This window comes from Callithrix jacchus, chromosome 12 (assembly GCF_049354715.1).
Source record: "Callithrix jacchus isolate 240 chromosome 12, calJac240_pri, whole genome shotgun sequence".
Classification (NCBI taxonomy): domain Eukaryota; kingdom Metazoa; phylum Chordata; class Mammalia; order Primates; family Cebidae; genus Callithrix; species Callithrix jacchus.
The window spans coordinates 78,024,312-78,050,163 of NC_133513.1; the positions used below are offsets into that span (position 1 = coordinate 78,024,312).

General features: G+C 33.4%; 1 protein-coding gene across 5 annotated transcripts in view; it reads right to left on the reverse strand.

The window, feature by feature from the left end:
- Positions 1-25,852, reverse strand: part of PRKG1 (protein kinase cGMP-dependent 1) — a 1,319,131-nt gene that overhangs the window by 119,872 nt on the left and 1,173,407 nt on the right. For all 5 annotated transcript variants that reach the window (XM_002756357.7, XM_017963432.4, XM_035266233.3 and 2 more), the window contains one exon: positions 14,757-14,831. In XM_002756357.7, the coding sequence (XP_002756403.1) occupies positions 14,757-14,831 (75 nt within the window). The remainder of the gene's footprint in view (positions 1-14,756; positions 14,832-25,852) is intronic.

Sequence of the window (25,852 nt, forward strand, 5' to 3'; positions counted from 1 at the left end):
ATCTTTGACAAACACAACAAAAACAAGCAATGGGGAAAGGACTCCATGTTTAATAAATGGTGTTGTGAAAACTGGCTAGCAATGTGCAGAAAGCAGAAACTGGACCCCTACCTGTCACCTTACACTAAAATTAACTCCAGATGGTTCAAAGATTTAAACATAAAACCTAACACCATAAAAACACTAAAAGAAAATGTAGGCAAAACCATATAGGACACAGGCATTGGCAAGGACTTCATGACTAAAACACCAAAAGCAATGGCAATAAAAGCCAGGATAGACAAATGGGATCTAATTAAACTCCAGAGCTTCTGTACAGCAAAAGAAACCATCATCAGAGTGAATTGGCAACCAACAGAATGGAAAAAAATTTTTGCAATCTACCCATCTGACAAAGGGCTACTATCCAGAATCTACAAAGAACTAAAACAGATATACAAGAAAAAAACAAACAACCCCATTCAAAAGTGGGCGAAGGAAACGAACAGACACTTTTCAAAAGAGGACATCTATGAGGCCAACAAACATGAAAAAATGCTCATCATCCCTGGTCATTAGAGAAATGCAAATCAAAACCACACTGAGATATCATCTCATGTCAGTTAGAATGGCGATTATTAAAAATTCTGGAGACAACAGATGCTGGAGAGGATGTGGAGAAATAGGAACACTCTTACACAGTTGGTGGGAGTGTAAATTAGTTCAACCATTGTGGAAGACAGTGTGGCAATTTCTCGAGGATCTAGAAATAGAAATTCCATTTGACCCAGCAATCCCACTATTGGGTATATAGCCAAAGAACTATAAATCATTCTACTATAAAGACACATGCACATGTACGTTCATTGCAGCCCTGTATACAATACCAAAGACCTGGAACCAACCCAAACGCCCATCAATGATAGACTAGACAAAGAAAATGTGGTACATATACACCACAGAATACTACACAGCCATAAAAAACAATGACTTTGTGTCCTTTGTAGGGACTTGGATAAATCTGGAAACCATCATTCTCAGCAAACTGACCCAAGAACAGAAAGCCAAGCACTGTATGTTCTCACTCATAGGTGGGTGTTCAACAACGAGAATACGTGGACTCAGGGAGAGGAGCATCACACATAGGGGACAGTTGCAGGGGTAGGGGAGAGACAATGAGGGGTGGGGAAGGAGGGAAGGTTGGGGAGGGTGGCAAGGGATAACATGGGGAGAAATGCCAGATATAGTATGCACCTAAAGTAAAATAAATAAATTTAAAAATAAATAATTAAATAAAAATGCATTGATATAACAATGTAGATAAAAAGAAAATTATATAAAGCAGATAATATGTCTTGCCTTTGGTTGTACTAAGGAAAAATGAAGTAAGATCATTCTTTTTTGAACATTATCTAGGAATATATGGGCTTCATAATTTGAAAGTATACATTGCTGGAAATATGTATGCTTCTTGGAGGAGAAAGCATTTTTACATTATTTTTAGGACTTCCTAGTGTGATGTATGAATTAAATAAATCGCTAAAATTATGAGCTATAGAGACATAGCAAGCATAATGCAATTATTTTTAATACTATAGTTTTATAGTAGGTATTTTTTTTAAAAATTGAAATATGGTAATCACATCTTGATAAGTAGTTAAATGATTCTCTTATAGTCCTTTTTTTCTTAAATTTTCTCCCTGTTCCCCTCTATTCATTGGTATATTAAGTCATTGCTTTGATCACTCATGGCAGTGCAGAAGAGAATATTAATATTAATCAATGTGTATGTCAACAACTTCCTGAAAAAAGAAGCTGATATACTCTCCTAGCTGTTGCTGTCACTCAAAAAAGCATCATTTGCTTATAAAGGTGTCACCTCTTCTATACCTTTTTTTTTTTTAATCTCAAGGCAACTTTTTGGAGCTCATTTGAAATATGGAATTCTTCTAAAGACTAAAGCAGGTTCTTCATCATTAATTTAATTGTTTAAGTAATATAATAAAGTTAGGGGGCTTGAGAGGAAAAACCATGAGTCCTGTCAAAAGGAGTTTACAAGAACAACCAGCTTACCAGTGTAGTGAGCAAGAGAACTAGATTTGGGAAAACAACGTCCTGAAAGATATTGTGACATTTTGATAAGCCAATTTTACTAGCATCATAGGCACACTAGGCTGAATCATATTTTCCGGGTCATTTCAACAAAAACCTTAGTAAGACTGATGAGTAATTAAAGACTCCATGACTCAAACTTTTCTAAGTCCTTAAACTGAAAGTGGTTTTAAATTCATCATTGTAATAAGCTGCCTTACCCTCCTTTCAAGGACATGAGGATTATTACTCTTCAATGTGCTCAATTAGTTATTTATCTAGGTTGTCTAAAATGTTTGTACAGTTTTTGAATATTAGAGCAATAGCTTTTGTCCTTTATCTCTCCATGTCTGATATACTAGGGAACAGGCTGGCTGCCTGAAGTAATTAATAGAGTTTATAAAGTTGACTAATGCTTGAAATTTATGCATCAGAGAAAAAGGGTGTAATACATGTAAATGTCTCTGAGCACCAGCCATGCTTCACTTCTATATCTCATCTTCCTCAAATAGCAAGTTAAAGATCTAAATTAATATAGTATATTATGTTCATTGTATCAAAACAATTTATGCTGCCATTAAATACATTATTTAAAAATCACTTCTTTCTAAAAGGACTTATGGGGAAAATATTAGCATAACATTTTCTAGTTTCAAAGGTAATCAATAATTTTCTTTTCTTTTTTTTAAGGAGTGAAGGAGAGGAAGAAAGAGGAAGAAAAAGAGGGAGAGAGAACAGGAATGCAGGTTTATTCTAAAAATGGGTATTAATAATGGCCAATCAATATTTTGTGTATTTAAGGTGGAGAATGTATATTTTGTGTATTTAAAATGAAGAGCTCTATAAATATTTATTTATTTATTTATTTTGGTTTTGGTTTTTTTTGAGATGGAGTTTTGCTCTTGTTACCCAGGCTGGAGTGCAATGGCGCGATCTCGGCTCACCGTAACCTCTGCCTCCTGGGAACAGGCAATTCTCCTGCCTCAGCCTCCTGAGTAGCTGGAATTACAGGCATGCACCACCATGCCCAGCTAAATTTTTGTATTTTTAGTAGAAATGGGGTTTCACCTTGTTGACCAGAATGGTCTTGATATCTTGACCTCGTGATCCACCTGCCTCGGCCTCCCAAAGTGCTGGGATTACAGGCTTGAGCCACCGCACCTGGCCTCTATAAATATTTATTAAGTTTACTTGTTCCGGATCTGAGTTCAAGTCCAGGATATCCTTATTAATTTTCTGTCTCGTTGAGTCTAAATCTCTTTATGAGTCTAATGTATCTGGGTGTTAGGATCATTAGCTCTTATTGGTGCATTGATCCTTTTACCACTGTATCTTTGTTGCTTTGAAATCTATTTTATCAGATGCAAGAATTGCAACTCCTGCTTTTTATTTATTTATTTATTTTTGCTCTCCATTTGGTTAGTAGATCTTTCTCCAACCCTTTGTTTTAAGTCTTTGTGTATCTTTGGATGTGAAATGGGTCTCGATGTAGCATACCATTGGGTTTTGGCTGTATCTTTTGATTGGGGGATTTAGTCGACTTAAATTTAGGGTTACTGCCATTTGATGTTAACTGGCTATTTTATCCATTCGTTGGTGTAAATTCTTCTTTATGTTGATGCTCTTTACTTTTTGGTATATTTTTAGAAAGGCTAATACTGGTTGTTCCTTTCTGTGTATAATGCTTCTTTCAGAAGCTCTTGTAAAGCCGGCCTGGTGGTAATAAAATCTCTGAGTATTTGGTTGTTTCATAAAAGATTTTATTTTTCCTTCAATTGGGAAGCTTAGTTTGGCAGGATATGAAATTCTGGGCTGAAAGTTCTGTTCTTTAAGAATGTTGAATATTGGCCCCCACTCTCTTCTGGCTTGTAGGGTTTCTGCTGAGAGATCTGCTGTAAGTCTAATAGGCTTCCCTTTGTGGGTAGTCTGACCTTTCTCTCTGGCTGCCCTTAGTATTTTCTCCTTTGTTTCAACCCTGGTGAAGCTAACAATTATGTGCCTTGGGGTTGCTCTTCTTGAGGAATATCTTTGTGGTGTTCTCTGTATTACCTGGGGTTGAATACTGTCCTGCCTTGCCAGATTCGGAAAGTTTTCCTGAATAATATCCTGAAGAGTATTTTCCAACTTGGATTCATTATTAGAAGTTATGCTTCTAAAAGAATGCCTTGTTAATATGCACATTCTAAGAATCTTAGAAGGCTAAAGTCAAAAACTAGAAAGGATTTCAAGATTGCTATTTTTACAGATTGGGAAACAGGCTCTAAGAGGCCAGGGTGCTGTCCAAGTTCACATGAAGTTAGCGGCTGTATTGTAACTATGGTTTGTTCTCCAAATTCCCAGCTACTGCTATTACTCGCTACGTAAATATGGCCTTATCAGAAGGAGCCCTTCAGCACTGAGCTCTAGCCTTGCATTCACTCACTTGGTTCAAACATTTTCTCTCTAGAATGGCTCAACCTTACTTGCAAAGCAGTTTTAGAATTACACTACATGCTATGTTCACTCCAATAATAGAGACTGCCTTAACTTAAGAAAAGGCATTGTAGCTGGAGATAATTATTTTTCAAATGAAACTACTGAGAACACAAAAGGATATAAAAGGTATTATTCTTTTTTTCTTTTAAAAGGTACTGTATTGTAAATAGGCTTTATATATCAAGCGATTGAAAAGAAACACGCATTGGGTTGTTCTTTGGGGGCTCTGGAGAGGCTGAGATAATTGCCATACAGGACCAATGTATCCACAGAATTTAAAGAGCTCCTGATGTTTTGAAAGTAATTTTCAATTGGCATTACTTAATACAGCAATGGTGGAAAGAAAGCATCTTTATTTTTTTTGGAAGAAGGAAACAGAGTCAGCAATCAAGTAGCTTGTCTGCTTTTACCAAGCAAGTCAGCAGCACTAGAATTTTCAATTATCTGTAGTCCTCCTCTCTGTCAATTAGAAAAGGCTGCATGCAAGTACATACTGGGATTCACATTTATAAAGTCTTCCTACCTAGGGAGTCTCAAAGATAAGCACTGCAGAGAAAAATTAGCAAATGGCCTTTGAGAGTTTTAAAATTTTTAATAAAAGAAAATTACTTCTATTCAAGGTCGGCCAAGTAGTTTTGTCCTGAAAACCATTTTTTTTTAAAAAGCAACTGAATCAGTCTCACTGCACTTGAAAGAGCATTGTACTTTGATACTCTCTGTAGTCACAAATCATGCTGAAGCATTAATCTATCAGTATTGGTGGCCTTAGAAACCATTCTATCCTTCTGCCTAGCCTGATTACATGTACTAGAATTTAAAACACAAACAGCTCTTGAAAGGCTGAAAGCCAGCTCATTTGTTCAGGGCCAACTGCTGAAAATTTTTCATCTCCTATATTTTGCCCTGAAATAAAATGAAAAATATTTTATATTCCTGAGAGAATGGGGCTGTCTTACGACTACTCACCCTACAAATGGTCAGCAAGTTCTAATTCTGGTTTGAGGGCTATTTCACAATGCTATGTTCAGTGTTTTTTCCATTTAATTGACATACAGTTCCCATTGTGAAACAGGATATTGCTCACTTGAATTCTTTCCATAGGGGAAAAACAATTTTCCAGGATCATTTCCCTGAGAATTGCTTAGATCAAGACCAAGTTATTTTAAGTAAATTGTTGATAAGATTATGGGAATACCAAAATCTTTACTTGAAAATGCCAGGCAAAAAAAAAAAAAAAAAAAAAAAAACCCAAACAACAACAACAAAAAACACTACCAATAAGAAAGTCCCAAATTTCAAAGTTAGCATGTTCAAAAGAGCAATGCCTGTGTACTCAACTGTGCATTTAAAAACCTCCTGTTTGATAGATGCTAGCTGACCCTGAGGGATTTCAGAAGATGTAACCAAACAATGCAGACTAGGTTCTGACTTACATAGCCTCATGTGCTTTGAGAGGCATTTGATGAGTGCATTTCAAAGGCCTGAACAACATCAGCCATTCTCTCTGGAAGCCAAAGAGCAACCTCCCTGTGACAGGCAGAGTCAGTTACTAAAGGGTTATCTCTGCTAATGAACTGTAATGAGAGAACATCTTTTATTACTGTCACATTGTGTCAAACAACAAGGCTGACCACCAAAAGTAATCCTGAAAATATCAGACAGTCTTAAATGTTCCTTCGCAAACAAATTTGTAAACAGGAGAGCTTTAAGTCAATGAGGACTAATTACGGAAACAGAAGTAAAATATTTAAGGACTATTTTATCAAAGAGCCAAAAGAGTGGTAAACAGGTAGGCAATACTCCCTACGATTCTTGCAGAGTGTCAGTGGAGTGGAGCGGGGGGAGATTGTGGCACTTCACTGTTTAGTGGCATTAAGTCAGAGCCAGTCTTGCAGTCACTAACGCTTTTGTGCATCTCTCATCCCTGCACTGATAAGGGTCCTGTTTTGCATACTAGCCTTATCTCTGGCTCACTATCATAGATACATCTTTCTTGTTTACTTCTAATATTTTCTTCCTATATTATGTGAATCTACTATGAATGTCCTTTTGAGAGACAAGGCAGAGAATATGTGAACAATTTAGGTACATGATGAGGAGACTAGGGCAGGACAAGATGGTCATTACAGGGTGGGTCTTCATTAGGTTTTGGCAAATTTGGGACCTCTTTCTTAGTGTTTTACTTTCTTATTTGTGATCAGAGGAAGGCTTTTGCTATCCTTGCAGGATAGTGTTTATGTACATAAAAAATATTAAAAATATATTTTTTATTCCTCTTAGGAGAACTTATTGTTTTTTTAGGTTCTTTAGAGAGATGGCAATACTTTAAACTAAAGGAACGTTACCTAGTATAAGACTGAAGAGTAATGACCTTTACCAAGAAATAACGTCACAAAGTGGTGTAACCCTGATCCATGGAGATGGTCTCACTCAACCTTTGAAGACATCTGCCTTTATCATGAAGTTAAAAGGACCTGAGACCCACTTGCAAAGTCTTAAACTCTCTTCTCTGTTAGACTTAACATAGTCACATCTCTATCAATACTGAAGATCCATAACCTTCCATTTACACATTTCTGGCTATTTTACTTACAGTGTTTTATAATTTGGTATAAGCTCATTGGCTCCTGTTTCTGAAAATTAGATTCATTTGTAGCCTATGTGAGGGGGGCTCCATCCCTATCACTCCATTCTAAAATGAAAATGAACCCACTGGTTTGCTAAATCCAATTAGCATTTGTTAACATACTAGAATTCTCAGCAACATGTAATATTGTTTCCTCCCCCATTCTTGAAGTACACTGCTATAGACTGTGCACTCCTCCCTACCTAAATTCATATGTTGAAACCTAATCCTAATTGTGATGGTATCAGGAGGAAGAGCCTTTGAACTTAGAAATAAATTTCTACAGTTTATAAGCTACTAAGTTTGCAGTATTTTGTTATAGCAGCCTGAATAACTATGACATATACTCTGTTCTTGGTTTCTGTGATGCCATGTGCATCTGGTATTCCTTCTACCTTTCATCTCTCCTTCTCAGTCTTTCTTTTTTTTAAATTTTTGTCAAATTCGTCTTTCTTCTCTAACTTTTAAATGCTAATATTCCTCAAGAATCAGTCCTCAGTGCCATGCTCCTCTCAATCTCTAATTTCTATCTCATCCACAACTATAATTACCATCTACCATTGAAATGTTTGTTATTCTTAAATTGATAACAATCTTTTCTCTGTGCACCAGACCTGCCTAACAAAATTATCTCATTTAACCGGTCAAAAAATCAGTTCATGATCACCCCACTCTCCAAACCTGGTAATCATATAATCCTTCTCTACCTTAGAGAATTCCATCACTTATCTCCAATATTCAGACCAAAACTCTTTGCATTTTCCTTGACCTTTTCCCCCTTCACCACCTATATGTATTTCCTGAAGGCATACTGGCTTTGCCACCTAAATATCTCTCAAATGCTTTTTTCAACTCACATTGCCCTCACTCTATTCCTGTCTACTATCAGCCTTAGCATGAAAAATATTCTGATCATTCTCCCTGCTTTCAGTGTACACCCCTTCAATCACAGAGACAGGGATGCCCAGTTTTAATATAAACCAACTCATCTCAGTTGCCGGCTTTGAAGTCTAATGTGATTTCTCCATGTCTTAATGTGGCTTACAAAGTCTTATGAGACTTGGTCTTTGTCATTCTCTCCTTTCTGATATCCTCTCTCCTTTGTTCTAGGTCTCAGACATATTGGGAGTTTAGTTCCTTGAATATATAATGTTGCTTCCTACTTCGAGGGATTTTTCCATGCTATTCCTCTATCTAGAATGCTCTCCATTTGTTCCTCCAGCTAGAATGCTCTCCATACCTCCTTGCTTAACTAATACCAACTAACTCCTGTCTAGCCAGCACCAGCTAATTCTTCAGAATTCAGGCCACATCTAGTTAAAATGTCACTTCCCCTAAGAAGACTTCCCAGAAAGATTAACATATGCCTCTCTCTCTCTCACTGGACCATAAGCTCCATTAAGGCAACCAACTTATCTATTTTATTCACTCTTTTATGTGCAGCATTTTGTAGGCACACAGAAAAATATCTGTTGAAGAGATGAAAGCATATGAAGAAGTGAATGAACATGGGTGATGCTGGTGCATGAGGACTGCAGAGTCACTGCAGGGAGTCTTTAAATCTTTATGTATACCTAGGGACATTACAGATTTAAAAACATGTCCACACTCATTTAGGAGCTTTACATAGATTTTGACAAGAGAAGGAGTTCATAAAAAACAATATTGTGTATTATCAATCTAGATAAAAACTAAATGCATTTACATATCTATAGTCACATAGTTGTCAGAACTTCCCATTGAAGGGCTTAGTTATGAGTTCTTCAGCCTTCAAAACTGAAGGATGGAGCTAGGGCAGCTGAACTAATTTGTGCAAAACACTGTACTCATTTTCTATTAATGTCATGACATAAGTAGTTTGAAAAGCACCACTAGATGAAATGTGTTAGAAGGTGGTTTCGTTGTTTGGTGCTTGCAAAATACATTGAATCAATAAGGCTACAACTTGAATCAGTCTAGAAGTCTAAGTTTCTATTCACTGGGTTATCAGGTACCATTAAAATGATTTTCATGAAGAATATATAACAGTATTATATAAACCCAGAACTTTGGGAGGCCGAGGCAGGCGGATCACGAGGTCAGGAGATGGAGACCATCCTGGCTAACATGGTGACTCTCTAAACAGGTGACTCTCTAGATGGGTGACTAACATCCCGTCTCTACTAAAAATCCCCCCAAAAATTAGCCAGGTGTGGTGGCATGTGCCTATAATATCAGCTACTCGGGAGGCTGAGGTAGAATTACTTGAACCCAGGAGGCAGAGGTTGCGGTGAGCCAAAATTGTGCCATTGCACTCCAGTCTGGGCAACAAGATCGAAACTGTCTCAAAAAAATAGTTATTATAAAAGTGTATAATATGAAGATGCTGATATGGTTTCAATATTTGTCCCCTCTAAATCTCATGTTAAAATGTCATCCCCAGTGTTGGAGGTGGGGCCTTATGGGAAGTGTTTTGGTTATGGAGGTGGATCTCTTATGAAAGCCTTGGTGCCATCTCCATGGTAATAAGTGAGTTTTTCCTCTCTTAGTTCACAGCGTGAGAGCTGGTGGTTTAAGAGAGCCTGGCATCTCCCTTGCTCCCTGTATCTCTATGTGATATGCCTGTTTCCCTGTTGCCTTCTGCCATTATTAGAAGCTTCCAGCGGCCTTGCCAGAACAGATGCCAGTATTATGCTTCCTGTATGACGTGTAGAACCATGAACCAAATAAACCTTTTTTCTTCATAAAGAACTGATCCTCAGGTATTACTTTATAGGAATGCAAAACAGACTAACACAGATGTTAAATAGAATAGAACAAGATATAAAATTAAAAATGCACTACAAGTACAACTGTAAACCACAGTGATAGGTAATAGCAGTGTGTTTGCTTTAGATCGTTTCCATTGTCTTTCTCTGTCTTGGCCTGTGTGTGTGCCTCTATATATGTATATATACACACACACACACACACACACATAGGCTGAGCTAGAAGAAGAAAATGAAAGATACAAATATATGGAATTTTTTATTTCAGGAAATAGTTTTCTTGCCTGTAACTGCTAAGTATTTAGTAATTAAGACATCAAAGATAGTATAACTTGAAAATATTTCACTTAAGATACAAGTTATACACATAGCAAAAATATTTAATGAAATAAGATATTTTTCTTTTGATATTTCTGAATGGTTGTGATTTTTATAAAAACAGGCTTCCATATAGAGATATAACTTTATATCCAAATAGTCATCTCATAATAATTATTATAACTCACTCTTAGAACTAATTAGTGAAAGTATTCATTGAATTACATATCAGCTTCCCTACTGATCTGTAAGATAATCTTTAGTATTGAAAATGGTGTTTTCTATTTTTTGTGCATATTATAAAGCACAATGCCTGACTTATCATAAGTAAATTCCTAAACGTTTATTAAATGAATGAATACATATTATCAATTGAAAATATGTAACTGTCATCACACATGCTACCTTCTTCTCCAGATAAACTTCAGTGAACCTTAACTTTGATCTGATATTGTCTCTTCTAATGTCTTTGTGATTATAACTTCCTATTTTAAAAAAGAGAAGCCCTCAGTGGATAATAAGCAGCAATCAGGTGAAGCTTAAGCATGCCATATAGACAAAATTTCTACCAAGAATTAATTGTCTTTGCAGAATATATATCTCATAAGAGACTGAGGGCTCCTATCCTGCAGTAGAGGAGTTTTGAGAACCACTTTTACTGGAACATTTCTCTGAAGCCAATCTTCCTATACTCTCTACTTGAGCTGAACGCCTGGTATGGTTTTACTGAAAGGGATGGTCTATACGTTTTGTGAAATCTTTCTGCCATTGAGCTTGATTATGCTAACATTTAAGTTTTTAAATGTCTTGACTTAATCAGTCTTTACAGTCAGTCCTACTTTTTTTCGCTTCTTACCCAAATAGACATAGTCAATGAGATAACACCAATACTACTTTCCCACAGATAACTAAGATAATCATTTTAGTTTAGTTTTAAGAAATCTTAATCTTATCTTCCATAGATTTTGCAAAACTTCAAGAAGACCTTGAACAAATAAAGCTTACAAAGTGGAGCCAATTAACATTGTCTTTCTAAATGGTCAAGATTTTGTGATCTGTGTAAAAATTTAGAGGTATTAACAGAAATATCCCAGATTTTAAACAAATAGAGCTGGTTTCTAGCCCCTACAGCAATGGCAAGGCTTATAAATTCCTTAAATACAAAGTGAAAATATAAAATAGTTAAGGGGAAGAAATTCAATAGAGAGAAACAACAATGCTGATTCAAATAGAGTTTTAAACTTGAGAGTTCAACTAGAAAGCTTTCTCTAGGGAATAATTCACAGTTTGCCTTCTTTGAGTTCTAGGACACCTAATTAAAAGATACCTTACACTTCAGAAATCTTCTGATATTAATTATTTATTAGAAGACTGTAAAATGCTAACTGTGTATAAGACACAACAGTAACTCTGATATTTATTTATTTGGCTGTTTTTAGGAATGAAGTTCACATTATCAACCTCACTAGAATTTGGATAAAAGGTTTTAGACTTTTTTTCATCGTGCCATTACCATTTTCTATATAATAATCAATATTAAAAAACATGAACTATACATTCATTTGGGTTTAGTGCGAACTGAAGAGAAAATTCAAACAAAACTGTACAGTTGAATTTTGCTAAGACAGTAGATCTTAAGTGTTCTTACCACACACACACGAAAGTAACTATGTGAGGTGGTAGATATGTTCATTAGTTTGATTATGATAATCATTTGACAATGTATTCCTATATATCAAATCATGTCATATACACTTTAACTGTATACAATTCTTATTTCTTAGTTACACCACAGTAAAGTTGGGGGAAAGAATATAAATATAACAGCTAAATTATAATCTATCAAATCTATGGTTCCAAATAGCAATATGTGAAACGAGTTTAATGTAGGTAGTCATGTCATTGCCCTTCTTTCTTCTTTAATTATAATTGAACTCTCTTTTAATCAAATGTTACTGTTTTATTAAAAATATATTTTTAAATATTTTCTAGGTTAGGTTTAATTTCATAATATGCTACTCAAATAAAATTATGTTGCTTATGTAAAATTAAAGACTTCTTGTCCAAGTAAAATTTGATCAACATAAAGATATGGAATCTGTAAATTCAATTACATATCAAATGTACTGAAGTATGTTTCTAGTTATTTCTAGTGATATACTTTATTTATTTTTGAGATAAAGTTTTGCTCCAGTCACCCAGGCTGGAGTGTAATGACACGATATTGGCTTACTGCAACTTCCACCTCCTGGGTTCAAGTGACTCTCCTGCCTCAGCCTCCTGAGTAGCTGTTATTATAAGTGCCCATCACCATGCCCAGCTAATTTTTATACTTTTAGTAGCAATAACATTTCACCATGTTGGACAGGCTGGTCTCAAACTCCTGACCTCAGGTCCTCCGCCTACCTCGGCCTCCCAAAGTGCTGGGATTACAGGTGTGAGCCTAGTGATATATTTTTACAGCCTTTAAAATTTACAAAGTATTTTTACACACTGTCATCAATTAAATCTTAAAAACACCATTTTAAAAGTGTAAAAACTGAGATTTAGAGATAGGCATTAACATACATGACTAAAATCACTTGTCTGGTAATGACAGAAACAGGAGCAGAACCCAAGGCTTCCGGCCTTCATTCAGGTTCATGTTTTTCACATTGACCAATTTTCTTCCAATGTTAAGAACTGTTGCCATACCTACCTCTAACTTTCGGAATATCTGAATTTCACTGTTTCAGTTTTTCTTACTTAGTACTTTTAATTGAAGTATGTGCAAGTGAATTCATGAATGGCCAGAGTTCAGGAGATGTACAGTTATCTTTATAAAGTCAATAGGACACTGAGAAACCTAGGACTAACTCAGTCACTTCCCCATCACTGATCAATCTGACGCATGTTAGTGACCTCAACTTTAAGTGAAATAAATGAGATTTCTACAAAAACATTCATTAGAAAATCTTTTAAAGTTTAATAGGAAAAATTAGATTAAACTTCAAAGTTTAATAGGGAAACAGGAAAAATACATTTGTCTACAAGACTCTTGACTTTTTCTGACAACTAAGAATACTTAACTGAATTGTATATGAATTTTTAAGATTTCCATCAGTTGTTTTATATATTTTATATATCTATGCATGCACACATATAGTGTTATATAATATGATTACAATTATATAACTATGTAAACTGTAGTGCATATAAAAATTATATATATTATATATAAACTATGTATGAGATGTATATATAAAATGATCAATGAGATCCTTAACTGAATACACACACACACACACGAATAAGTAAAGATAAGCTGACATAAATAAGTATGAATTTTGTTACATAGCAAAAAAATTCCTTTAGGAAAAGAACCCAACCATAACACAGGGCATTTCATAACTTTAAAAACTGATGAGGTACCTTAAACGGTCCCCTTTGCCACCTTGGTGGGACTATTATTAATACTAGAAACTAAATTATAAACTGAATATCAATGTGCATTTTAGCCTGTTGAAACAAACCAGGACAATTAATAATAATTATACAGAATGTAAGCAGTCTCAGTGACTGCATGCAGTCTGGTGTTACAACTGGCCTGTGTAACTTTCTAAGCAAACCTTAGCAGAGACACTGCAGGCATTTGACCTCAGGGCTATACAGAGGAGATATTGTGAATATAGCTTTGAAAATAAAATAATTTTATGGATTAAGATGGAATATAATTCTCAATATTTTAGTTCTAGGGCAAATTTTTCATCTTCATGGATTCTCAGAGCAAAATAAATTATTTTACTTCTTTTGATTTTCAGGTTACTAGAAAACCAATGGATCAAATTCTGGCCCTGAACTATATGTTTAATGCTAATTGTTGTCAATTTAATCATTTAGGTATGCTATATGTTATTAAATAATAATTACATTAGGTTAAGAAGGGAGATTATATAGATTACAGGTATTTTTAAAATAATAATTTTCCAGAAAAAGCTAATATCAACTTACATTAAATCTTTGTCCAAAAATATTATTTTAATCAAACTATTCTTATAGACAGAGTTGTATTTTTATACAACATGATAATTAATGGGATATTTACTATCTCATGTCATTTTCACGTTAGTAAAATCAAAGTTCAATGTAATGATGAATTAGCACAGGGGAATATTTATAGCTTTATTATTTTTCATACAATTGTGCAAGCAACTATGAAACACAGCCACCAGTTGTTCAGGAAGTGTTTTCTGGAGGACAAACAAGACGTTTACATTTAATTTTTTGTATTATATTTGTAAATAAGCATTTTTTCTTGCTGGGATGATCTTCATCACAAAATTAAAGATTTGTATTTAAAGAGACATACTACTAGGTAAGCATTCCATATAATAATTATCTTGAAGAGTTTGCTTCTTTTGTAATTAGTTATGTCCTGTCAGAGTGTGGGGCTTTGTCAAGGCCAACAAAATATTTGATTTTATTTCTATTCAAAATCATCTTTCAATCAAGATTAAGGCCAAAGGAAAAAAGTCACTTACTTTGCTTTAGCTTCTGCATCTTCATATGCTTTATTAGAAACATCATCCAGCCCTCCAATCAAATGCTTGAAAGAACTATCAGAGGAAAAGGACAGTGATTAGAGTAAACCTTCTAAAAAGCAGTAAAAATGGCAACCTAGTTAGTGACATAATAAAGCAATCTAAAGGCATATATATAAAAATAAATTCAAACACTTAATCTAAATGCGTTATTAAGAAGTATGTCAGATAATATTTTTCCTGACTAGAATATAAACTCTATGAGATTAGGAACCTCTTCTACCTTATTTGCCAATACAGTTGCCGACACATAACCAAATCTGGCAGCCACATCTGGCAAAAGCAGATATTCAAATAATTGTTTGGAATAAAGTCTGTGACACATTAAATGATATATATCACAAAATACTGAAATGTCAGCAAGATCTACCAATCATGAAATGTCTCCTATATGCCATGTACTATTATTTGAATTACCATTAACATATATTAATTCCAATTCTCAAACAAATTCTAAAAACAAGCATCATTATCTCCACTTAACAAAATAGTAAACTAATCTTCAAAGGCAAAATAAATGTGCAGAATACAGGAAAACAACAGGAGAGAATCACAGAAAAATTAACTCATTTTGGAAGAGTGAAAAGCCAACTTTAGCATAAAACAGGAAGAGTGATTTTACTGCTTACATCAAATCTATTCAATATCCTACTGTGCATCTGGAACTGTATTCAGACTTCTGTAGTGAAGCCTTTTCAATTCTGTCACTGAAATATAAAATATTATAGAGCCAACACAAAATGAATACACACATGTATACTAGAATCACCTTTAAAAATTACTGAATACAACCAGATACAGTAACTCTTACTATACACTACATTCTGGCAACTACTGAATTAGAGTGAAGAAAAGAAAAAAGTGAAAGTCTATACTCAGAAGTCCCAGGACACATACAAATATCGGAGCCTCACTTACATGGTACTCATATGCCAAATATTGCTATAAGTGCTTTACATGTAATAACAAATAATAGTTGCAATGAGGTTTTTTGAAATAAAAGTATATGCTTTTATTTTGAAATACTATGAGTTAGTATTACTATCTCCAATTGTAATGGAGATAATTTTAAAGTACTTTAAGAAATTACATTTTAATTTTAAGCCTCTCTCATCTTAACAAATTAAACGGTTTGTGTGTTGTATTAAACTATAAGTTATGTGTAGTCAGGTCCCAAAACATAGTAAAATGCTTGCTGATTTAAAATTTAAATGTTCCTTAATTTCTTTTACATATACTTTTTAACTTTGAAAAACTATAAAGAGAAACATGACACCCTTCTTGGGGCTGGCTGGAGGGGAAAGGAGCAGCTGTTACTTCAGACCCTTGGGTAATGAGCTCATTTAGGGTGCATGGTAACCAGAATGCTGAACCTAATATATGAACTATTTCTATACATAAAGGGACCCCAAACAAGATTAGGCAGAGATCCAGGGAGTCAAGAATCACATTCAAGAATATAAAGCTTTCTATAATGAATTGTATTAATTCATGCCAAAACAAATGAATGCTAAATAGACAAATAATAGGCAACGGTCCTTACAAAGTTTTCAAAAATATATTATCAGTGATAAGTAATAAATATAATTCCCATAGTTGAAAAATATGTTCAAATATTATATTTGTCATTGTTCTTTATATGGCAAAATTTCCTACTTTCCCATAGAATGTCTTGGTCCTTACTTAAACTTAGAGGAGGTATGAGTTTAGAGAATGTCCTTAAGGCTAGACATGTTCACAATATAAAGTAAAATATAATACTTCTTTTATTATAAAAATAGATAATATCTGATTAATTTTCTATTTTTGTGTTTAGATAATACAAAAATTTAAGCACAGAATTTAAGTTCCTTGTCCAAGATGACTGCAATTCAGCAGCATATCTACCATTAGATGTAGATTCATAATGCTCTGTCCTTTATAATATTTGGATATTTCCAATACAATGAAATTCAAAACACTATGAAAAGGTATTGAAAAAGAAGAATCAAATAATATTATGTAGGAAAAATCAAACAGCAATAATTACTAAAACTTAGTTTTTGTAATCCATTCAGATATATTATGAGATTGTGTTATTAGGCCTTTAAAACTCATAGTAATTCTGAAAAATCAAGTAGTTTTTTTTTTTTTAAATAAAAATCCTGTCTTCCTTCTATTATCTATTTGAGCTAAGGCCACTTGAGATAGGATAGCACATTATCAAAGAATTACGGAGTAAACTGACGATAAATCTGACAAGAATTAAAACTTTTAACTTAAGAAATTCTGTTCAAACCATTAAGATTAAAACTCTGGAAAATGTTATTTTGAAAATATACTTTGAAATTCTTATTAGCAAAATATATAAATGGAAAAACATAGCTATAGTTACGTTAGATGAAATTTTAATAGTAGAAATCATCTAATCATCCCAATGAGCTTAAAAATAAGTTGATCTTGATTGGAAAAAACACTTTAAACCTCATCAGATCCAGTGACAAGTATTACATTAAAAAACAATGAAAAAAATCAGTATCTGAAATATAACTTTCTTAATGTCTTCCGAAATGTCCTTGATTTGAAATATGAATGTTCTATGTTGTCCTGACTCAATATTTATTAATATTTCTTATGACTAGACAAATAAATGAGAAAATAATATGTACCTACAAAAGACCTCTATCAATATAAAAATTATTTTTAAAATCAGTTCCCACTTTTATTTAAAATGTAATTAATTTTTGATTATAAATAAATTAAAACAGAATGAAGAAATTAAGAAATCACCCATACCTCTAACTACAAATGACTAGTGGGGGTATCTTTATATATTTCCTTTTACTTTTTAATTATTTTTCTGCATAGCTTTTTGTTGTTCTTGTTGTTCATACTTGTAATCTTGGTAGCTATGATTAATATGTTGATTTTTAACTTAATATTATAGCATATGCATTTACTTTAATTTTGAAAAACTCCTTAAGCAATAGTTTAGAGGTGAACACATCACAAGTACTCAAATATTCACAGACACATACATACACATGTATAGTTGAAAAAGGAGTTGTTGACCTTTTATACCAATATCTTTATTCATACCCTGTATTATAGACTAAACATATGGAATTTATTTTCAAAATAAATATACTTAAAACTATAATTTTGGCCTTTGGAATTGGAACCATGTGTCCTTCATAAATAATCTTTACTTAGAAGCCAATCCTAGCCAAAAGAATATAACATTTTCTGAAACATTAAACAAATGTGTCTTGCTGATATTCAAAATCTTCTTAAACGATAAATCAACCATTATACATCACTGGAAGTTTAAGAAAACATAGAATTTCTAGTAATATTATTGCGTTCCAAATGACTGCCACTGTCTGCAGATCCCTGTACTGATCAATGAATAATTTAGGACATCTTGATAAGCACAATTGATGGTGTTATAGAATTTATCACTCCTGGAACAAAAATGAACCAATTAGTGTTTCATTTTTTCTTCTCTCAGACACTCTGTAGGAACACCTGCCATCTGTGTGAACCCTCATCAAATAGACATTTCGAAAAGTACTACTATAGGTATCAAATGCTTTCCTAAATGGTTACTCAGGTCCTATGATATTTCTTGACTAATGCCTTTTTTTGACTGCTATTCTATTCTGAAAAAGATTATAATGAGATGTTGTGAAAACTCCAGCAACTGAATGAGTAGAAACCAGAAAATATTATTTATAGGTTATAACAAATATAGGCAACTAGAAAAAAATCATTAAATTCTCTTTTTAAACAAACTCACAACTCATAGACAAGTTACATTTTAACATTGTAAAATAAAATATCCAGTTTCTACATAAATGCTAAACCTAATTTCAGAATAAACTGCAGACACGTCACTGAGAAAATGGCTTTAGTTTAGGGCATCTCTGCAGCAAACCTCTATGCATGTACATATTTCATGCAAAATTTTCTGTCACTTTTCTTGGGATAGAAAATCTGATTTTACAAGTCTTGACAGAATCCTTGAAGGAGTGTGGGTAAAATGTTATCATTTGAGTACACAGATGTTGAAAGAGGGCAAATGGGAAATCCCGTTTTTTTTTTTTTTAAGGACAAAAAGAAATTCTATATTTATGACTAAGAATATCAGACAGTTCCATTAACTTATTTTGTTAGGCCTTTTGATTAAACTAAAGGTCCAAGTTTATTCTTTTTTTTTTTTTTTGAGATGGAGTCTTGTTTACCTGTGTAATAATCCTGCAGGATCTGCACATGTACCACAGAACATAAAGTATTAAAAAAAAAAAAAAAAAAGAATGAACTTGGGCTAGATGTGGTGGCTCACGCCTGTAATCCCAGCACTTTGGGAAATCCATTTTATGTGTAACGCTGGTAGTTTATACATGCTTGCCAGGTGGTGAGGGAAAATAAAGGAAAGAGGAAGGAAGAAGGAAGAACAAGGAAGGGATTAAGGAAAGAATACAAGATGTATGGAAAAACGGAAACAGGAAGGAAAAAGAAACTATAATCTTTACACACTAAGAATGGTAACATTTAAAGAAATTATCCTTGAAGGTTATCAGTTAAGAAGCTGTGTTTCTCAGTCTAGAAACTTTGTCTGTTTTAGAATGCTATGATGACAGTAACTCAGTGGGTAATAAGTTTAGTCATTAAAATGTTTTCATTATTAAGGCAAAACATTCTTCTGAAGGGAGCTGATTACTCAGTGGTATGTCTAAAGAGAATATAATTCAGCTCTTCAGCTGTGATATAATGAGACCTCATCTAGACAGAAATGGTATTTTAAATTATTAGAAAGGCAGTCCAAATATCAGAGTTCAGCATTACCATGCTGTTAAAAAATCATAGCATTTATAGTTTACTTTACAGTGTACAAAGCACTTTTTATATTCATGAATCATGTATGTATTCAATTATGTGTGTGTGTGTGTGTGTGTGTGTGTTGATTTTATTCTCATGACCTCCTATCCTTTATTCTGATATAATGGTTTAGAATTTTGTATATTTTTAAAATAGAATATTTTCAAATTAAAAATTGGGTGGGAGAAAGTGTCATACCATTTAACACAGTTTTTTTCTTTCTTACACTCTCTATTCTTGATAGTCAAATGTTATAAATCAAAAAGAGTAAAAGGTAAAATCTTAAAATTTCAAATATTTCAATAGTGCTAAGCAAAATGTTGATCAGGTATTATTAGAATGCTTGGCAAAGCCTTCTTAATTTAACAAGCCATACCATTATGCGTTGTTAACCTGAATCTCACCTAAATCATTTTTTAAAATATAGAAAGTTAGTATTCCAAATTAGCTGGGATGTTTTACTTAGCTAAACCCAAGGTTTTACAGGCATCCTTCATTGTTTTGGTATACTTATGCAGAAAATCCTTTGATTTACTATGTGACTTCAAGTGTTCTTATGGTTGTTATTTTTTGTTTACTTTATTTATAATGAGGACAATCATAATTCTTAGTGGTTTATACTATCAACTATCATATGACTTTATGTCTCTTTGGAGAAAAAAAATAATGCCCCAATAAAATAAAATCGGTCACATCCATATTTTGCCAGTTATCCATCCATTTATTCATCCATCCATTTATCATCGACCTATCCATCCATCCATTCACCCAGACACACACATATGTATATATACAATGCCTACTATCTATAAGGGACAATTCAAGCTACTGTGGATTATGCAAAGAGAATAAAGTACAACTTTGAGGAATTTACAGTCTTACATTACAGATAAGACACAAAGACTTATAATACAAAGGTGGGAAGTAATAAGTGGCTGAATACTTATCAGAAGGAAGGCAATAGTGCCTATAAAAGAATTTCATTTACTCAAATTCATATTACATAGTAATTTCAGAGAAAGCAATGACACTTTGATGAGTAGTTATCTTAGTTTTTTATCATGCACATGTTTATATTTGCAAGAGAGAGAATTATACACACAAAAGTATTAGATGTTTATTTGTGTCTTTGCTTTGTAATAATGTCCCCATATCTATTATGGAGATTATTCAGTAGAAAATGTTTTTCAAATAACCAACATTTCATTTAAACTGTTTCCTGATTATAATTATATGCTTTAAAAGGTACCAACATTTGAAAATAATGATCTAATTTAGCATATTCAGCAAAGGAATAAAAAGCTAAGAATTGATTTCAGGAGTTCTCTCCTTTTACTTACTGTCACTTTTGAGAAATAAAAAGTGATTAGGTGCTGATCAAGTTTCCATGTCTAATATGCCTATATAAATCTGTCTTTTTCAGGATATGGTCTTGTTAAATTGACTAGGCTTATTATGTTAATCAAATGAAATCATACAGTTTTGATTTTTAAGGTTACGTGTGTGTGTATGTGTGTGTGTGTGTGTGTGTGTGTGTGTGTGTGATTCCAATGACAATATGTTAACAAACTGAAAGGCCCTGAAGAACTCTAAGGGATAAACAATCTATTGTAATTTTACAATCTTGAGTTAAACGTTAACATTGTGGCATGTATCCTCCTCGACTTTTTTTCAGTTATTTCAAAGTTGGAATTGTATTGGTTTAGTACTTATTTGATTTTAGGCTGTCTATACTTATAACCAACTTAATGGTTAAGTGTGGAAAACAATCCAATCAAGCATGTAGGACACACCTAGTTACATAGAAATATCCAATATAAAATAACTAAACTTCTCAAATTTTTGTTTATTTGCTTAACTAGTAATTCTACTGTTGAAATACTGGTGACAAATGTTAGCTTAAATTGTATTTTTTTTAACTCTTTCTCACTTTTAATTCTTAACTGTTAAGAATATATATATCTTTTTGGTGCAGATGCAGTGAAAGGGAACACTTACATTGCTAGTGGGAATGTAACTAGTACAACCACTATGGAAAACAGTACGGAGATTCCTTAAAGAATTAAAAGTAGAACTGCCATTCAATCCAGCTATCCCACTACTGTGTATCTACCTTGAGGAAAATAAGTCGTTATAAAAAAAAGACACTTGCACATGTATGTTTGTAACCACACAATTCACAACTGCAAAATATGGAACCAACCTAAATGCCCATCAACCAATGAGTGGATATGGATAAAGAAAATGTGGTATATATACACCATGGAATATTACTCAGCCATAAGAAGGAATGAAATAATGGCATTTACAGCAACTTGGATGGAGTCAAAGACCATTTTTCTAAGTGAAGTACCTCAGGAATGGAAAACTAAATATCATATGTTCTGATTTATAAGTGGGAGCTAAGCTATGAGGATCCAAAGGCATAAGAATGACATAATGGATTTTGGGGACTCGAGGGGAAGGGTGAAAGGAAGGTAGTGGATAAAAGACTACATACTGGGTACAGTGTACACTATTAGGGTGATGGGTGCATCAAAATCTCAGAAATCACCACTAAAGAACTTAGTCCATGTAATCAAAACCACTTATACCCCAAAAGTATTGAAATAAAAAAAATATGCATCTTAGTAAAGGGTATAAAAAGGGAAACATCGTGTTTTCTAAAGAAGTGTTTTGAGATTTTCCTATACACAATTTTGATATAAACATTCTATGTTTAATATTTAAATAGAAGATTCCTATATATTCACCCTTTTCTAAGAATGATTGAATTTAGAATCTTTCAATAGAGTAGTGCTACTCAGAGTATAATTGGTACACTATTTGTTGCTAGTCTATAAAGACAGAAGCAAAGAAGGTTAGAAAGTTTTCTAATAATTTGACAATGCTGAGACATCCAAGAGCAAGATCAGTGGACTTACGGTTTTGAACAGGGTATAAATCTGTGTTACTGTCAAATCCATAAGGTGAGAAACATTTGGTAAAAGCTGCATACAAGTTGTGCATAAGAGAGTATTATTAAATGTGTGATTTTTTTTTTTTTTTTGAGAGGAATCTAGCTCTATTGCCGGGCTGGAGTGCAGTGGCACTGTCTCTGCTCACTGCAACCTCCGCCTCCTAGGTTCAAGTGATTCTCCTGCCTCAGCCTCCCGAGTACAGGCAAGCATCACCATGCCCAGGTAATTCTGTATTTTTAGTAGAGACAGGTTTTCACCATGTTGGTCAGGATGGTCTCAATCTCCTGACTTCATGATCTGCCCACCTTGGCCTCCCAAACTGCTGGGATTAGAGGCATGAGCCACAGCACCTGGCCTAAATATACTATATAATATACCACATATATATATATATGTGTGTGTGTGTGTGTGTGTGTGTGTGTATTTTATGTATAAACTAATATTTAATATTAGTTTGTGAATTTTAACCTAAAGTATGTAAAATTTAGAATCTATTTATTTTATCAAAAGAGAATTAAAATTTAGCCATCCTCTACAGAAGTAACTGATAGAACTAGCTACTAATGAAGGATTAAAAAAATAGAACATCACTTGTTCCATTTTGATAAAAAGTAAAAATGAATATTTTTGGTATGATGATATTACTTTAAAATCACTTCTATTCCCATCAATTCTCCTCTGTGAGACTGGTTTCTCTATTTGGAGTGTATGAAACAAAACATAAAACAGCTTAAGCACACATTACTCCCTCCAAGTGGCATTTCCATCATTCATCTAACCTAGATAAAAAAAGTTAACAATCAAGGAACAGGTACATTTGACACATTTAAGACTAGACAGTGAAATCCACAGTGTTCTTTCAAAGTGTACCAATTGCAGTCAGAATGGAGAATTGCTATTTCACTCATAAATTGTGGTTTTGTTATGATGACAAAAGAAGTATAATAGCCATTATCTTTCTTATTGCTTGTACACATGCTTTCAATGACAATGTGATTAATTGGGGCAATTCTTTTCCTTTTATTCAATGTTATGTTTGTTCTAATATTTTTATTGAAATAGGACTTTATGTATGCTGAATATAATAGTTTTAAAAAGTGGGCATTTATTTCTATGCTTTTTTTCCACTTGTATTTTTCTAGCAATTCATTTGTATTTTGTTTTACAAAAACAGCTGTCTACAATGGATAGGCTGAAAACAAAAAACAAAACTTGTCCTTCAGCACAGATCCTCAGAAAAACACTGTCCTAGACCACTCACTTTCCGTCTCGCCCCCGCTTATGTGCCTCTTTTTGAATCCTATCTGATACCTTGAGGTTGCCTTTCAGAACATATTGCAGAGTTCTGAAATTGTTAGTTTTTGGTCAGTCTCCTCTATAAACTGAGCTATGTGATGTCCAAGTTTACAGATAGTCTTTAATGTCCTGGCCCTTTCCAAAAAACACTTGCTGACTCCTGTTCTAGATTGTCCTCTTCCTTCCTCCATATCTAATTCAACACCAAATCCTGTACATTCCAACTGCAATAATCTGAAATGAATCCCCTTTTCTATATTCTCTTGGGGTCTCAACTGCCATTGTCTCACTGGAGAATTCTGTAACTGCGTTTTTCTTTATTTCCTCTCTTGTCCTTACACAGTGGGCAGAGTAATCTTTTAAAACCACAAATCAGATCATGTCACTGTTTAGTTGACCTCTATAACTTCTCTGAGTTATACTATGCTACATTAGACTATAGAATACATCATGCCTCTGCCTCAGGGCCTTTATCTTCTGCCTGGAACATTATTTCTCTAGATTTTCATGGCTTTTTCTCAGTACCATTCAGGTTCCAGCTCAATTTTTTCATCTTCATACAGGACTAACCAATCCATGCAAAGTAGCCTTTACTGAAAATCCTCTCTGCTGTCACTCTGTGACTTTAACTCATTTTCAGTCACCACTAGCTAAAAACTACTTTGTTTATTTAAATATCTGCTGTCTTTCTCAGGCCAAAATGAACATTTCATGAGAACAGTCACCTAGTTTAGCTTCTTCATCAATCTCTCTTTAGGAACTAGGTTATTTCCTGGTCTGTGATAGAAATTTAAAATGAATTAATAAATGGATGGACTCACTCAACCACTTACTCATTTGTTCATTTGTATGTATGCATGTTCCCAGGATAAGACAAGGAAACTCTTAAGTTTCTGAAGCAATGTTTTATTTAAAATTCAAGATATATGAGTTAAAAGTCCTCTGTGTGTCTTACGGAATCCACCTACATGAACTTTTAGGACAAAAGCTTAGTTACAATGAAAGCTTCACATACGTTTTGGGTCCTAATGCAGCAATACATTGGTATCAATATGGAAGAAGTGGTTTGAAGCACTTAGCAATTTAACACTGAATTATATAGAGGACATTAAATGAGAGTAATTATTTTAGACCATAATGAAATTTATATCCATGAATCCCAATTGCAATTAAAGTGGAAGAAAAGATTTGAAAATGTAGCATGACTTTCATTTTCAATTAAAAGCAGGAGAAATTAGAATCACATCTCATGTGATAGTTCTTAGCCTTTTCAGTGTTTAGGAGGAAAATCTAAGAATAGATTGCCCTAATGTGCCAACTCTGTATGTTTCCTTTTCCTTAAAAATAAATATCTCTAAACTATACTGAAATCAAACAGTCCATACAGTGGACATACTTTTTGTGGCAGGCCAAGTATTTTTAATGTTTAAAAGAAACTCCCTTTACCTTACTATATAAAATCCATACTAATGAAAGCAGATATTACACATTACTCTTCCTATCATTACTTTTCTAGACCAAATTACACTGTTTTGACACAAAAAAACCAATGATAAGTTTCACATAGGTTTAATTAATTTCATCAAAATAATATACTTTCCCAAAGAAAACAAAATATCAATACTAAATTAATTTTTTCATGAACTGTAAGTTCTAAATTTTAAGACCACTTTGTGATAGAATCATGTAGAAGCAAATCTTCATTTTTTTTTCCTCCAAATTTTGGTATTCTCAAAGCAGAATCTATGGCAACAATGAGCATCTTATCTATTAAAAAATTTTCAGAAGAATACAACTGACAAGAAGGAGAGGAACAAAAAAATAAAATAAAATAACTCCTGGGTACCAGGCTTAGTACCTGAATGACAAAATAATCTATACAACAAACTCTCATGACACAAGTTAACCTATATAACAAAA